General features: G+C 40.0%; 1 protein-coding gene across 1 annotated transcript in view; it reads right to left on the bottom strand.

The window, feature by feature from the left end:
* CHRNA1 (cholinergic receptor nicotinic alpha 1 subunit) overlaps positions 1–16,676 on the bottom strand; it is a 28,173-nt gene extending 11,497 nt beyond the window's left edge. Inside the window, exons 1-6 of the mRNA XM_043995731.1 lie at positions 16,391–16,676; positions 8,109–8,254; positions 7,943–7,987; positions 6,958–7,067; positions 4,868–5,063; positions 3,619–3,856 (exon numbers count right to left, since the gene is read on the bottom strand). Of these exons, the coding sequence (XP_043851666.1) occupies positions 3,619–3,856; positions 4,868–5,063; positions 6,958–7,067; positions 7,943–7,987; positions 8,109–8,254; positions 16,391–16,433 (778 nt within the window). The 5' untranslated portion in view covers positions 16,434–16,676. The remainder of the gene's footprint in view (positions 1–3,618; positions 3,857–4,867; positions 5,064–6,957; positions 7,068–7,942; positions 7,988–8,108; positions 8,255–16,390) is intronic.
* Between the last annotated feature and the right edge of the window lie 552 nt (positions 16,677–17,228).

Genomic DNA, 17,228 nt, shown 5'->3' with positions numbered 1-17,228 from the left:
ATTTTTCTCTCCTTGTTTTCCTATTGGCTCTGGAGTGTTCAGAAAGTAGGTGGGGTTGGCAGGCTACTAAGGCATGCTGCTTGGAGAGAGAAGGTCCCCAGTTCCACAAGACAGAATATACTATGGTCTTGAAATGCCTTCTTAATAATAAAGAGGGACCAGAACCTGTCAGGATAGGACAGGGAAGGGAAGAGACTCCCTTATTTGAAATGCAGCTATAGTTGGAATAATATAATATGACCAGCAACTCAGGGAGCTAAACTGCCTGATCTATGGGAGACTCATACCTCTCCTCCTCCCCCTCCTTCCAGTCCCCAAGGCCTTGGCTTGAGGTAGTCAGTCCTGACTATAAGCTTACCATTACTGTGACATTCAGGCACCAGGCTCTAGATGGTCCTGGACTGGCTGACATGCCAGTTCTCTTCTAGGCTTTGTTAATGTCCGTACATATGTTTTCACTTAGTTATAAACAGGATGTGCATACTATATTGTCTTCTGCTTTTTAAAAATACAACCTGGAATATGTATTTTTGCTACAGGGACATTTGCAATGAGAGGAGGGCAGCAAAGCAGACAAGTACCAGGCCACGGGCACCCAGAAATGACCCTAAAATTCTCTTTGAAGATGCCTGTCAAAATCTTCTCAAAGAAGTCTGTTTAATTCCACAACTTCAGTGGAAGTGTGTCTTGATCTTCTGGCTTTTTGCAGTTCAAATTAGGCAGGAATCTCAAATAAGGAGAATAAGAAATGTGTACTGAGTTCAAATCCTCCCTGCAATACATAAAAGCTGTGTGACTGTGGCAAGTGACTTAACCTCTCTGAGCCTCAGTTTTCTCATCTGTAAAAGGGAGATCATAATACCTGCAAAAATGACCTCATCAGGTTTGTTGTAAGGCTTATGAAGTGATATGATGTGAAGCACTTTGTAAACCTTTAAGCTATATATAAATGTAAGTTAGTATTACAGACAGTAGTATTCTGGTAGTACTTAAATTAATAGGGTCTAATTTTAAGTCCTATATAAATGTAAGTTATTATTACTATACATGGTAGTACTTAAATTAAGTAAGACTTAATTTTACATTTTATATAAATGTGTTATTATTACTCTAGTAGTACTTAAGTAATTTTAAATCCTATATAAATATAAATATAAGTTATTATTATTGCTGTAATAGTACTTAAATTAAGTGGGATTTAATTTTAAGTTTCATATAAATGTTATTGTTATTATTACTCTAGTGGTACTTAAGTTATTTTAAGTACTGTATTAAAGCAAATTATTATTATTTCAAACAATAGTAATCAAATTAAGTAGGCTTTAATTTTAAGTTCCATTAAATGTGTTATTATTACTCCAGTAGTACTTAAGTAACTTTAAATCCCATATAAATGCAAGTTAATATTATTGTTCAGACAATAGGACTTAAATGAAGTAGGACTTTAAGTTCTATATAAATGTGTCATTGTTATTATTATTCCAGTAGTACTTAAATAATTTTAAACCTTATATAAATGTAACTTATCATCCTTATTGTCACAATAGTACTTAAATTATGGAGTTAACTTTAAGTCCTATATAAATGTAAATTATTACTATTAAAGACAGTAATACTCTAGTAGTTCTTTTTTTTGTGTTTTGTTTTGTTTTTTGTTTTTCGGGGCAATGGGGGTTAAGTGACTTGTCCAGGGTCACACAGCTAGTAAGTGTCAAGTGTCCGAGGCCGAATTTGAACTCAGGTCCTCCTGAATCCAGGGCCGGTGCTTTATCCACTGCGCCACCTAGCTGCCCCCTCTAGTAGTTCTTAAATTAAGTAAGACTTAATTTTAAGTTCTATGTAAATGTAATTATTACTTTAACACATAGTAGTACTAGTACTACTGAAATGTATAATTTCTCTGTTTTCTCATTTGTAGTGATATTTGAACTCCTGACCTCATAGGCTTATTGTGAGGAAAAGGCTTTGTAAGCCTTAAAGTGATTGGCTATTATTGAACTGATGTTTTACACACACAAACACACAAACATACACACACTTGTACACACATCCTTAAAATCTCAATGCCATGAAGAATGCATACACACCATTTATATTTGATTAAAATAGTTGATTAAATATGGCATTTCTGATTATTTTGGAGAGAAATTGGATATCAGGCCTTCAATCAGGAAGATAAATCCATTTTACAACATTATTTCCATAGGGAATTCTATATTTGTCATATATACACACAAATGTATGTACTCACATTTGTTTTCATATGTGTGTATGTATATAAAATTCTGGTGCCCTTTCTCTGAAGTTTTCTTTTCATAAAAACTACCCTTTAAAAATGTTTATCTTTCCCTGTCTGTTAAAAATTATGGATAAGTAGTGAGTGGTCTGGTATACACATACACACACAAACACACACACATATTTTCTCCCAGGGGTACTGCTGCTCTCTGGAATATACTTCTGGCTTGATTCCTGAAAGAATTGGCAGCTAGGGAATATGTGGGTTTATTTGTCTGAGATATAAAGGGTAAGAATGTGAGCTCCTGCAAATAGATCTATCAGGGCTTCTTTCCAGGCTGTGTGGTGAGACAGTGGAGCTGTAGATTAGTGAGGGCATATTTTGAAAAACTTTTCAGAGGGGTTGAGCAAGGGGAGACTTTGGTAGCAGATACAACCAAGTAGCTTGGGATGAGAAGAGTAGAATGAAAACATCACTTTTAAAAAAGACTAATTTTTTTTAAGTGTGGAATCTTATTTCTCTGTCCTATATGGTCTCTCCTCCCAACTCTCTCTGTTTTCCCTCTTTCTGTCACTCACTGGACTACCTCGAGCAGCCTGAATAAAAGGGAAGGGGGATAGATTGAGAGAAGAGAGGAGAAGGTGGGAGAGAAGGCAGGGTATCCCAGAGCTGGGGCAAAGCTGAGATGAGGATTTGAAAGTACTGCCTTAGTCGGTGATGTCCTTTTTAGAATCTGGTGGCTTGAGATGCTAATACTCTTTTTACCTGACCAGGACAAAATATAGAATTGCAATTCTTCATTCTGGATTCTTTTCTTGTTTCTGTCAGGCTAAGATCACATTAGTTTTTGGTTTTGTTTTTTTTTTACTACCTTTTAACACCACCGACTTGCTGTTCATTAAAGCTTATGGGTCCTATTCACATGAACTATTTTAGCCATGTTTTTCCCCATCTTGTACTTAAACTATTGACTTTTTGAACCAAATACCATATTTTCTATTTATCCTTATTAAGTTTTGGCATATTAGATTTAGCACATTGTTCCCGCCTGTCAAGATCTATTTGGATACCAATTCTGTCATCGAACACATTAGCCATCCCCCTCCACTTCCTGTCTTTCCTACATTTGACAAGCATGCCATTTGTCTGCATCTTCTTAACGTCTGTCCTTATCTGAGTTTGTAATAAGCTCTAATGCCTTTTTGAGGGAATGAAAATTTTGTGTCTGCCTACCTATCTTTCTTTGTTAGCACTGGAAGGTAGGGAACAGTATTCTTTGGCATATGACACAGTTAAGATGACTCTTGGTCACTCTCCCCCGAAATACCAGCAGGAGACCAATTAGCATACTCAGAAATAAACTTAGCAGATGTACCTACCTGAATCTGTAGGCAGGTAGAATACCAGGCCAGTGAGGAAGGAGAAGAGTAGGCAGGGAATAATGACATTAACAATGAAGTAGAGAGGCAGACGCTGCATCACAAAATGGTAAGTGATATCCAGGTAGGGAGTGTCAGGACAACAGGCATAAAAAACCCAGTGTTTCCATCCCCTTGATTCCTTAATCACCCATTCACCACTCTCCATGAAGTTGCTCAGGTCGGGTCGGTCATTCTCCTGGAAAGGTACAGAGGAAATAGGAAATCTCAACAGAATAACAATGTATAGAGGCAGGATGTCTAGGCCAGCAGTGAGGCAGTGAGGCCCAGCGGAAGAAGCATTGGCTTGGCCAGATGGATGCCTAGGTTTTACTTTTGGCTCTGCTGCCCACTAGCTATGTAACCTAAGGCTAGTCACTCAATTTCTCTAGGCCTCAGGCTTCTCCTAACAGCAGCTCATATTTTATGTAATAATTGAAGGTTTACAAAGGGCTTTCATGACAGCAACCGTGGGAAGTAGGCACTATAGGTACTATTCTGTATAAGTACTTTATGGATGAAGAAACTGAGTCTTGAAGAAATTAAATGGCTTTCCCAGAGTCACATAGCTAGAAAGCGTCAGAGGCCAAAATTGAAAACCAGGTTGTCAGATGCAAAATCCATGTGATTATTTTTTAACAACAGTCCGTGGCTGAGTGAGATTATCAACCAACAGACAAAGCTTTCTCGGGGGTTTGTCAATTTTGTGTTATATTAGGTCAGTGTAGACAGAGCCAGTGGAATCCAACCTTCATCTTCTATTTGGGCATTAAAAACATAATCCAAGGTACTTGCTGAATTTGAATGGCCTTCAGCACTTGTGACTTTAGAGACCAGCTTTGAATGTTTGCGGGACATACCATTGCTGGAAGAATAAGTGATGAGGCCTCTCTAATCACCATGAAGTCTCTTATTTCTATAGCTAGAGACAAGCACAGAGCTCTCTGATACAGGGACTTATGCATAGAGGCTCATGAAAACACCTCCAGGTTCCTGTATCAAGGCTTTGCAGTAAACCAGAGCTCATGTGGGCGAGGGTGGGGTGGCATAGAGGATGGAGATGAGATGCCTAGTTTGTGAAAGAGCCTGCTGTTTTACCCTTGACCTCAACTGAAGTAAACATGGCATATTGTTTCCTCAGCCCCTGTTTTTCTTTTATTTTCTTTCCTTTTTTTTCAGCCCCTGTTTTTCATCTTGCCATCTTGCTTACTGGATTAATAGCAACCACTGAGCCGTCATAGGTCCATGTGCCCAGTTTCATGCTGCAGTTCTGCTCATCAAAGGGAAAATGGGTAACTATGATTTCACAGTAGCTTTTAAAGATGGCTGGAGGTGTCCATGTGATGTGGCCAGTGTAGTCCAAGAGCACTTTGGTGAACTTGACGATGGCAAAATCACCATTGGCACTAGGAATGAGAGGGGGAAAAATGGAATAAAGGTTAGAAATTAGAAATGATTCTTAAAAATTAAGTTCCATTGTGTGAATGGCAGAAATAGTCAATTAATTTATTCAATACGTGGTCCTTTCCTTCTCAATATGTTTTGGAGATTTGATCATCTCCCTCCCACATCCCTTCTACTCATTAGCGTTTATCCCTGGTCTCCCCTTTGCCCATTTCATAAGGTAATCAAGAGTTGTCTAAAAAAAGACAAGAAATTTTACTTTGCAAAGGATGCCCGAGTTAAATATCCACTGTGCTACAAATGATGGATTGCATGTTGCGAAATGATGTGGTTTCATCAGGCCCAGGAGCTTTAAAGATAAAATGAATACTAAAAAATGGATTCTCGAAAAGTTTACTATCTTCAAATCTCTTTCTTGGACACCTTGCAGAAGTCATATGAATTAGAAGAGATGAGCTATGCATGAAGTGGCTCAAGAGACAGTGTTGGACTTAGTGGCAAGAAGACTTGAGTTGAAATCTTGCCTTAGACTCTTAGTATTGTGTGACCCTAGGCAAAGTCAATTAATTTCTGCCAGTCTCAATGTCTTCATCTGTAAGATGAAGATAATTATAGCACCTACTCCCCAGAGTGGTTGTGAGCATCAAATGAATTGGTATATAAGTATCCATACATATATCATATATCACTCTGAAAATCTTAAGCACTATATATATGTTAGCTATTATTGTTATTGCTGTTGTTATCCTGAATAAGAATTATTTAATTATATACTTTTATCTGTCTTCCAAATTCCATGCACATAAGTCAAAAGGTTCTAATATTTCCTTCATACATTTCTCACTGTCATTTGTTCTTGGAAATGCTAGTCACCTTTGAGTGTAGTTCACTCCTATATCCTCCTGAAGCAATACATGGGGAGGTATTCTTAGCTTCCCTTTCCTTGAGTAAACATCAGTATTTCCTCCTCTCTGTATTTTCCCTGAGTTAGTTTATAGAGCTTGTCAAAAACACCATGGGATTTTAATGGCTTCTTTCTATTACTGAAAAAAAAAAAGAACTTTGCCTAAGATACTTTTGCTATATCAGCATATTTGTCCCTAAAGGTTAAACAAATGATTAGGTAATTTTGTTGAGCTTGGAATCCAGGGATAATAAGCAAATATATGGCAGAAGGTTAGAATCGGGGAGTGGTTACTTCAAAAGACATCCTTTCATTCAACAGCACTTACCACTTTCCCTAGTAGGCATAATACAATACACAGTCTACTCTTCCCCAGCCCTTTGTGGTATAATGGGAGACTCTACATCCTTGAGCCCGACATTGAATGCTCCAGACTATAAGGGATGCTCTCTGGAATGAACATCTTGTGACAAATGAAGGGCGTATGATAATGAATGTGTCATTATATCCAAATGTCTGGAATCACATTATCATTTCACAACATGAAGTCCATCGTTTGGAGCAGAATGGATGCTTAACTCAGGCATCCTTTGCAATCAACAGCACTAAGTGTCTTGGGATAACATGTAGACTGTGATGAATAACAACCCTGTTTCAGGCCTATTTGGTAGAAAGGACGTTTAATTCCAAAGAACTCAAATATATAGAGCTTGGGTTCCTTGGACATTTGCCATATACTCATCAGTAGCTCTTAGGGATTAAATGTCCCCCACCCCCAACCCTGATTTAATTTGGCTCCAATCAGGGTTACTATTCATAACACGATGTACCATATGGCAACCAGCATGGTAACTTCATCCTTTCTTTTTAAGATTTATTTAATGTTAACATTGCCGAGCAGTCTAGCAGGTGCAAAGCCAAATGCAGACTTTGCATTTTGGCTTTGTTTTGTGATTCCACAGAACAATCTCTGGTCTGTCCATTTTGCTTACTTGTTATAGAGAACAAGGTCTGGGCGCCAGATATTTTCAGATGGAATGTGAATTTTTTTCAAGCCACCATAATCTTCTGGATTCCATTTTAAATTGTAATCTATCCATTGCTAAAGAAGAAGAAATTTAGCCAGTTGAAACACTGCTCACAGTAGTACAAATGAATCTAATGCTGACAAGAGCTATGGATGGCCACTTTTCATTCAGACACTGTGCTTCTGTAAGAAAGAGTTTGAATAAGAATTCAGTTTTCACTATAAGAACCTAGAATGACTATCAACTGAATTTTCTCTTCAAGTAAACAGCATTATGAAAAGATTATTGGGTGATTATTCATCCTGTTGAAGACATGGCCAGTCCTAAAGACAAACCCAATCTCAATAACCAGTGAACTTAGAGTATATGGTAACATAAAAGTATGGGTTTGAAGAAGAAAGACATTTTCTATGAACAAGTGCCCTTTGGAAAACCCATGGGTCATTTGAGAGAGGACCGGAAAACTCTTTCCAAGGAGATTCTCTAATATAGTCTCTATTACTGACCCGGGATGATTTCAATTAGTGTGCCTGAATTTACAGGTCGGGAGTTGTCATTCCCAAGAAAGCCAGATAGGAGTTTAATATTTCTGGGCTAGAAATCAAAATATTTCTTAGAAGCCTAAAATATTATATTATAAGAAGATCCATAAGAGTTATCCAACTCAATAATTAAATCCCACATTGAAAAAAACATACAACTCACCTTTACAGCCTTTAAGAATAGTTACAATTTGAAGTATTGGTCCAGAGAAGATGTAACAGCAGCTCCAAGGCTACTGTAGAGATCAGTGAAAAAATTCATCACCTAGTGATGAAAATAGGTAAAATAAAAGTATGGGCCACATTGCTATTTTTTCTAACAACTGATCCTTTTCTCCAAAATTATTTTCTTTGAGCCCAAGTGAATTAGCTGGACAGAATGACAACACAAATGTGTTCCAGATTACCTGCTTCAGACGAACATTGGTGGTTACAATTTGATTGACTTCATCCTAAAAAAGAAAAAAAGGAATAGCCTTTATGGGCAGGACAAAGGGGAAATAGAGGTGATAAAACAGTTCTGAGGATATATTCAAGGCATGTGTGAGTACTCCTGTTATCAAGGCCTCATACCACGTTGATGAGCTGGATAAGCTGCAGGCCCACAGTGACCTCCACTGCTTGCCGGTGGTCTTCCACTGGCCTCACCACACTGTTGTAGTTTTCAAATAACTTCGCGACCAGACGGGTTTCATGTTCAGAGCCCAGGATGAGACCAGCTGCAGAAAGCAAAAGACGCACAGTCAGATTCCTCCTGACCACTGTACTGCCATGGGTAATTGATGTGTAACTGACTAATGGAATGGCACACCAGCAGTTCTGCTAAAGTGATCCATAATGAGGTTATTTACTGCCTTAAACTCTCTGAACGCTGCAGCTGCTGGGGTAGTCACTTCCCAGGCTTCAGAAGGTAGTGCAGGAATTTAATACTTGTATTTTTGGGGCAGGTGACATTCCTTAATAAGGCAGTCGAGCAGAACTGGCTTTTGAATATGCAAGGTGTGAATGATAAACAGTAGCAATACTGATTCCTAGGACCGAACATGAAAGTCAGTCCCATTATTACCTAATTCGGTTAGTCAAATTAAAAAGCACTTATAAGTGCTATGTGCCAGACACTGTGCTAAGCCCTGGGGCTGCAGAGAATGGCAAAAAAATCATCCCTGCCCTCAAGGAACTCACAATCTAATGGGAGTGAAAACATGTGAACCACTACTTACTAACTATAAATATATACATATAAAACTAGGTTTATATGTTAATAAATATAGTTAAATGTTATATATATATATATTTTAAAAGGATAATTAAAAATAAAATATAATCATTAAGTATAATCATATACATACATATATGTGTACATATACATGTATACATATACATACACATATGCATGTATATATGTATGTATATGTATATACTGAGGAAAATTACTAGGATGATACTTAGGTTGTGAGCATGGGTGCCTGGGATGATGGTGGTCCCCTCAAAAGGAATAGGGAAGTTTGGAAGAGGGAAGCATTTGGGGGGAAAGGCAAATTAGAATTGGGCATGTTGAATTTAAGATCTTTATAGGACTTCTGATGTGAGAAGTTTAATAGGCAATTGGAGATGTGAGACTGCAGGTCGGGAGAGAAACAAAAAGATCTGAGAATCATTTGTATAGAGATGATAAGTGAATCCATGGGAGATGAACAGATCACCAAGTAAAATAGTATAGAGGGAGAACAGAAGAGGACCCAGGCTGTCTTTGGGGGATACCCATGATAGGCAGGTGCAACCTGGATAAAGATCCAGCAAAAGAGATGGAGGAGTGGTCAGACACATAGGAGCAGAGAAAAATGTCTCAAAAAACCTAAGGAGAAGAAAGTATGAAGGAGAAGAGGGTGACTGACAGTGTCAAAAGTTACAGAGAGTTACCTAGAAAAGGCGTTCAATTTGTCAATTAAGATCCTATTGAAGGGGCAGCTAGGTGGCACAGTGGATAAAGCACCAGCCCTGGATTCAGGAGGACCTGAGTTCAAATTTGGCCTCAAACACTTGACACTTACTAGTTGTGTGACCCTGGGCAAGTTACTTAACCCTCATTGCCTCACCCCCCAAAAAAATCCTATTGGTAACTTTGGAGTGAGCAGTTTCAATTAAGTGATGAGACCAGAAGACATACTATAGAGAGTTAAGAGAGTGAGAGGAAAGGAAGTAGAGGCAGCAGTATCAGATAGCTTTCTCAAAGAGAGTAGTCACAAAACAAAGGTATATGATCATAATTAGCTGAGATAGATCACAGGAGACTTTTTTAAGAATGGGGGAGACCTAGGGGCAGCTAGGTGGCGCAGTGGATAAAGCACCGGCCCTGGATTCAGAAAGACCTGAGTTCAAATCCGGCCTCAGACACTTGACACTTACTAGCTGTGTGACCCTGGGCAAGTCACTTAACCCTTATTGCCCTGCCCCTCCCCCCCCAAAAAAAACAACAAAAAAACAAACAAAAAAAGAATAGGGGAGACCTGATTGTTTTTATAGGCAGCAGTGAAGCAGCCAATAGGCAAGAAGAGATGAGTGAGAAGGTTGATAATGGGGGGCGGGCAATCTTCTGAAGAATATAGGATATAATGGGATCACACAATTCTACTCTGTAGAAAGGCTACCTCTTCATGTGAGACTACAGTGAAGGAGGAGATGGTGGGGGAAGGCGTTTGAGAGATGTGAGATAAGTAGGAGGGCAGAGGAGGAAGCTCTCAAGAGATTGTGAAACCCTAGATATTGCTCAGCTGTTAATTCTTGTGTCATTTAAAACTTTGAGGACTCTGTGATTTCATCATGGGTTATGACCTCCACCCATGCGAACCACCATGATGGAAAAATTTTATTATGAAGTCACCAACTTTTCAATGAAGTGAATCTATTTTCCTCTGGGCTAGTTCACAGATGGCTCATGTAGTATATTGCAAAATAGAAATCTACAGCCTTTTTAGTATGATAGGGATTATTAGAGCTTGTGTGCCACCAGAAGAGTTTTTAAGGTCCCAGAGTCACCTCTGTGCCATGGAAAGGAGTCAAAATAGGAGTTTGCTGGAGGTTGCTCTGTCACAGAAAGCAAAATTCCTTCAATAGAATATTGTTCAGGGGTGGCTAGATGGCACAGTAGATAGAGCACTGGTCCTGGATTCAGGAGGATCTGAGTTCAAATCTGGCCTCAGATACTTGACACTTACTAGCTGTGTGACACTGGGCAAGTCACTTAACCCTCATTGCCCCACAAAAAAAAATAGAATGTTGTTCATTATAATGAAAGTTAATACATATGTGCCTTATTGGCATGAATTCCCAAATTCCTTTTGGAAGCATGAATGATGACAAAGGACCTTATTAGAGTAATCTTATTGCTTCATCTTGTTTAATCCTGAAACAGCCAACACGCTAATATTCAGGATCACACATACAATCTGGTCACTGTGTCCTCATCTATAAAATGGAGGTAAAAATTCCTCAAATGACATAAGTAAAGCGCTTTCCAAACCTTAAAGCACTCTATAAATTTCATTTTTTTTTTGTTAATAGAAGCAAAATGGGCATATCTTTTTTCCCAAAGCCTTGAGCTATCTGCAAAAATGGATGTTCTTCTAATTTAGAAGATTGAATCTGGACACTCAACAGGTCCTTGAAAGGTTATCTGTGTTGGGATAGAGAAATGTCTGCATCCTCTACTTTCTCAAACATGTTGGAATTATCTTTTAACCTGATTCTCTTGTGTTTGAAGCTTCTACTTTTCTCTGCAGCCTATTGTCCGTTGCATCTTGTCATACCTCCCTTATCTTTGCCCTGACTGACTAAAAACTTTGCTTCTTTAGCACATGGAGAGCTAAGATAGCTTCATGCATGTGTATCGTCTTTTCCCACAGGGCTAGCAATCCTGCTGTAAGGAAAGGAGTTGGGTTCTTATGGATGGAAGAAGTATCCACTCCCTCCTGTTGATTTGTTTTGCTGTGTAACTAAGTACAGTGGTATAATGCTTCATGAACATATGTATGTATGTATCTAACATTTATATAATGTTTACTCTTTATCAGGCACAGTGCTAAGCACTTTTACAAACGGTATCTGATTTGAGTTTCAACAACAACCCTGCAAGGTAGGTGCTATTATTGTCCCCATTTCACAGATAAGGAAACTGAGGCAGATGGAATTAAGTGACTTGTTTAGGGTCATATGGTGAGTCTCTGAGATCAGATTTGAACTCAGGTCTTCCTGACTCCAGGCTCAATACTCTATCCCTCTGTGCCATCTTGTTGCCCCTTAGGCCAGTTCTGAGCACCTCTCCATTTCTACACCAAGTCAAAATTGACACTTGTTTCATTTTCAGACAAAGATTAAATTCTCCATCCGGGCTTAATCCCTAGTGGTAAGCCCATGTCTTCATCTATGTTCATAGGCATGCTAATCTCTAAGGCTCTAGGGATGTGAAAAGTGCCTCCCATAGTGAAGTCTGAAGAGCTTTTGCATGTTCTATTCATCCAACTGCCTGATTTCAGTGGGTCTTTGAAGGGAAGTTTATTGAGGGCTTCCACAGTTCTCACTTTTTACAACTCTTTTCACTATTAAGAACAGAAAGAATGAGGCAATGTGCCCTTCTCCTTAGTTTACTGGCTACACAGGCCCCTGAGCCATGGGGGAGGACTGGCAAGGCACGGTAAGTGTTTGTGTTAGCTCTTTTAGTTGCTAGGAGTGGTATTTGAAGTGGCCATGGGTGCTCTCATGTTGCTTCCGGACTGCATTTTTTTTTCTGTTTTGTTTTGTGGGGCAATGAGGGTTAAGTGACTTGCTCAGGGTCACATAGCTATAAGTGTCAAGTGTTTGAGGCTGGATTTGAACTCAGGTCCTCCTGAATCCAGGGCCAGTGCTTTATCCACTGTGCCACCTAGTTGCCCCCTGCATGTTTTCTTTTAAGTGACTGCTTATCCTTAATAAACGGGAGAAAGAAGCATGTGGTGAGAAGCAGAGGATCTTCACTATGTCATTGAGAAAATGTACAGACCGACTTCACTGCCCACCAAGGAGAAGAGCAGAATTCTGGAATCGGGGCAAAGGATAGCCCTGTAATGATCTTTACCTCCCCCTCTTCCTCTCTTGAATCTTCTTCCCTAACAAACTGCAAACACATTCTGTTCTTTCTAGGCCAGTATTCCAGATGCGAATTTCTGAAGAGCCCACACTTGCATAGATGCTAATTAGAATTCAAATTCTCCCCATTCTTTTCAGCCTGGGAGGTTGAATTTCTAAATCTTTGTGGCTACTGCTCATCACTGTAGTCAGTCAGTTAGTCTATTTAACATATGGCAGCACCTGTTTATAAGTACAATTGTTGCTGGCTGAATTAGTAGTATAGAGAGGCATTTATTAAGTACTTACTATGTCCAGGCCTTGTGCTAAGTGATGGAAATACAAAGAAGGGCAAAAAAATTATCCCTACCCTCAAGACTCTCACATTCTAATAGGGGAGAGAACATATAAATGATTGTGTACATATGAGATAAATACAACATAAGTGTAAGGTAAATTCGGAAAGGAAGGCACCAGAATTGGGGGGAAGAAAGGCAAGGCTTCTGCACAAGGTGGGACTTGGCTCAAGTCTTTAAGGAAGCCAGAGAAACTGAGAGGCACAGGAGAGGAGGGAGAACATTCTAGCCATGGGGGACAGTCAGTGAAAAATCACAGATTTGCAAGATGGAATGCCCTGTATGAGGGAGAGCAAATAGGTCGGGGTGGTGGGTTCACAGAGTACATGAAAGGGAGTTAAGTGTAAGAAGACTGGAAGAGTCAGAAGGAATCAGGTAATGAAGGACTTTGAATGTCTAACGGTGGATTGTATATTTTATCCTAAAAGGGAGCTGTTGGGCAAGGATTGGGGGAAGATGACCTGCATTTAGGAAAATCACTTTGGTAGCTGACTGGAAAATGGATTGAAGTAGGGAGAGACTTGAGGAAGGGAGACGTATTTGTTTTTTTGTTTACTTATTTTTCGTGAGGCAATTGGGGTTAAGTGACTTGCCCAGGGTCACATAGCTTGTAAGTGTTGTGTCTGAGGCTGGATTTGAACTCAGGACCTTCTGACTCGAGGGCTAGTGTTCCATCCACTGAGCCACTTAGCTGCCCCAAGGGAAACCTAGTTAAAGGCTATTGGAAAAGTACAGGCACGCGGGATGATGAGGGCCTACATCAGGGTAGCAGCCATGTGATTAGAGAGAAGGAGCTGTATACAGGATGTTTTTGTGATGGTAAGACCTGACAGATTGGATATGTGGTAGCAAATAGTTAGGTACTCCCATCCTCAGTTTTCTCATGTGTAAAATGAGTGGGGAGGAGTAGATGACCTTTACAGGACTTTCTGGTGAGAAATCCATGACTTACGACATCTATTTATAAGCAGTATTGTTCCTGGCTGGTTAAGTAGGGTAGATCATTCTGGAGGACCTCAGTTTACATGGCTGACTAGAAGACCAGTAAGGGGGCCAAGATTTAAGGATTGTGTTTCTAACCCCAGTTCCTTGGTCTGGGGCATTAAGTCATAGGTTCATTTACCTTTTTCTTGAAATAATAATGGTCACTCTCCCCCCATCCCAATCAGACAAGGATGTTGGAATCAAAAGTGTTATATAAATAGAAGATCAATATCCTCACATGATATTATATGCTATGACAACACCTGAATGCGCCTTCCTGAATAGGGGTAGGGATTTTGTCTATGAAGGATTCCAGAATGGGGAATGGAGTCAGGAATCTGATCAAATGAACCACCCTGGCATCTAATATACAGCTTATATTATAATATGGGGAGTAGGTTAGGGGAAAAGCGTAATTTACGCTTGATAGGTCATCATGTATTTGGGTAAATGCCTTTGACCATTTTTCTGACACCCCTATTTGGCAACCTACCTCCAGTTTATCACATTACTGCCCTCTACCCTCCTCTGGCCCTCCTCTGTGCCATGTTCCATTCCAGCCAAACTGCCCTACTTCCTGTTCGGTAACACAACATTCTATCTCCTGCTTCCCCACCTTTGTCCACACTGTTCCCTCTGCCAGGAATGTTCTTTCTCTTCAGCGCCACCTTTTGGGATTCTCATGTTTCTTTCAGGATCAACTCAAAGACCATTTCCTACAAGGGATCTTTCTTAAAATCCCCAATTGTTAGTGTGACACTCCCCTGAAGTAGCTTTTTATTAATTTTCTTTTTATCTGTGATTATCTTCCCTTTCAGTAGAATATAAATCACTTGAGGACAGCACTTAGCACAGTGCTTAATAAATGTTTGTTGACTTGACAGTACTGTATGATTTTTTTTTTGCAGGGCAATGGGGGTTAAGTGACTTGCCCAAGGTCACACAGCTAGTAAGTGTTAAGTGTCTGAGGCTGGATTTGAACTCAGGTACTCCTGAATCCAGGACCAGCGTTTTAACCACTGCGCCATCTAGCTGCCCCGACAGTACTGTATGATTTTGTCCTTTTACCCCATAGCTAACCCAATGCCTGGCCTACAGTAAGTCCTTAATAAATGTTTGTTAAATCAAATTAAATTGAACTGGATCAACTGAATGTGTTCCTGACTCTGTGTGTTTCTCCCTTTGTGGCTCTGACCACATTCCAAAGCTAAGTATAGACTATTTTTGCTTAAGCACTACCCATGTGAATTCTCCTCTGGCCAGATTTGATTCTGCCAGCATTCTGAAAGACTTTTCATATAATTCAGCATTTTTCATACCTGGCCATAGAATTTAGGACGTGCCCTCAGGATTCTAGAGATCTAGAGAGATTTTTTCCTCCCCAAAGCAGGCCATTGTATTGAGTGAGGAGCAAAAACATACCCCATGTGACCTGGTTTTAGCCAGATCAATTTTGGACCTTCCATGGTCTCACTCATCTTAATTCAGGCCACCTCCTCCAGATCTCTTTTGCTATTGAAAAAATGAGGTACTATGTGTTTTTTCACCCAAATGGCCTGCATTTGCCAAAGCAGCACAGGGAAGGGCGAGATAAGGTGACATCTACCGTAAAGTTTTATATTAAGGACTCAACAGACATCTCTTGTTTCCCTTGACTGGAAGTTCAGGATTTAGGGTACTGTTTCAGCTGCTATGTTGTGATACATTCCAGAGCTGAATATGGGTCAAGGACTATAGAAGGTTTTATAGTTTCATTTCAAACATAAATCCTTGATGGATTTAATATCTGGAAAAGTGGGCAGAATATATATTTATATATATTTTGGGGTGGGGGAAGGGAGTTATTTACAAGATAGAGCTTGGGTCTTGCAAGATATTTCATCTTTATGGGGAAAGTTTTTAATTAGAATTATTAATAGATCTCTGGAGCACATGCCTCTGTCAATCAATCTCTCTACCTTATCCAAATTCCCCAAGAGTAAATAAAAGGACTTTTTTTTTAAAAAGTATGTTGTTTAGGGAAATAAAAATATACAAGAAACCAAAAGACAAGTATTTGAAGAGTTCATTCAGTTGGGTTGAAGCGTAGCTAATACATATTGGTAGTCAGGGAAATAAAACGTCAAAGGGATGAAGTAGAAGTCAAGCCAGCAGATTATTGGGGGAGACAGGATTCCACATCTTTTAATCTTGTACCATTCTACTTCTTTAATTAACAGAGACCAGCATTGTTTAGCCAGAAATTGGTCAAGTGAACGATGCGGGGAGGGAAGGGCTTACCAGGCTAGCTTCTGGCTTGGAAAAGTGACCACTCCATATTTCATTAGAGGAAAAGAGACATCGATCCAGAACTCCCTAAGACTCCCTCATATGCCACAACTCAACCCAAAGGGAAAGATGCCCTCCCACACTTACCTGAGCAGAGACAGAGAATCAGGAGGGCAGGAGTGGACTCCATGGGCTGGGTGCTCCTCGCAGGGTCTGTCTGTCAGCCTTTAGGAGGCAGAGACTAAAGGACCCTCTGGGTTCCAGTTGGCTTTGCTGCTTCTTCCTAGAGGGCTTAGGAAGTGAGTCTGCAGAGGTATTGATTTATACCACCTGTTCCCAACAGTAACAGCTGAGACCTCTGGCAACTCCATGTGTGCGGGGAATTAATCTGTGTAGGTATCCCCCGTTTTACACACACACACACACACACACACACACACACACACATACACACAGCCATTTCCCGCGCCCCCCCCCTCCCCTCGCCTGAAAAGTTCAGTCTACCCTCAATTTTGTAAATTGAACTCTGACAAGCTGGCTATTTAGCAACGTCTTTTAAATAAATGAATCCTTTTGTAAATATCTGGCATAAACTCCTTAGGGCAGGCACCCTTCTAATTTACATTTGAGAAGCAAAACAAATACACCATGGTGGAGTGGAAAGAAGATGAAGTAGGGTTCAAATGCCAGTGCTTCGTTTTCTTGATCATGTGACCTCGGACAAGCTACCAGATTTGTGTGAAATGAAAGCACCACATTGACAAAGAGCCACAGGGATCACTTGGTTGTCCCCCTCCTTCTCCAGTCCCCGCTCCTGGTCCCAAGGAGAAGCTGGGGGGGGGGTTGGTAAAAAAAACAAACAAACCAGCACTCTACTGAAGCAATTACTGAGTGATGTTTTGAGGTTCATACCAACTGTTCCCAGTGTCTGGCGTCCCTGACGCCAGGGTGAGCAGGAGAAGGGATGGGGGTGGAATGGGCAAGG

The sequence above is a fragment of the Dromiciops gliroides genome, chromosome 3, assembly GCF_019393635.1.
Source record: "Dromiciops gliroides isolate mDroGli1 chromosome 3, mDroGli1.pri, whole genome shotgun sequence".
NCBI classification, from domain to species: Eukaryota; Metazoa; Chordata; class Mammalia; order Microbiotheria; family Microbiotheriidae; genus Dromiciops; species Dromiciops gliroides.
The sequence above is the reverse complement of the archived record's forward strand: the minus strand, read 5'-3'. Positions and strand labels throughout refer to the sequence as shown.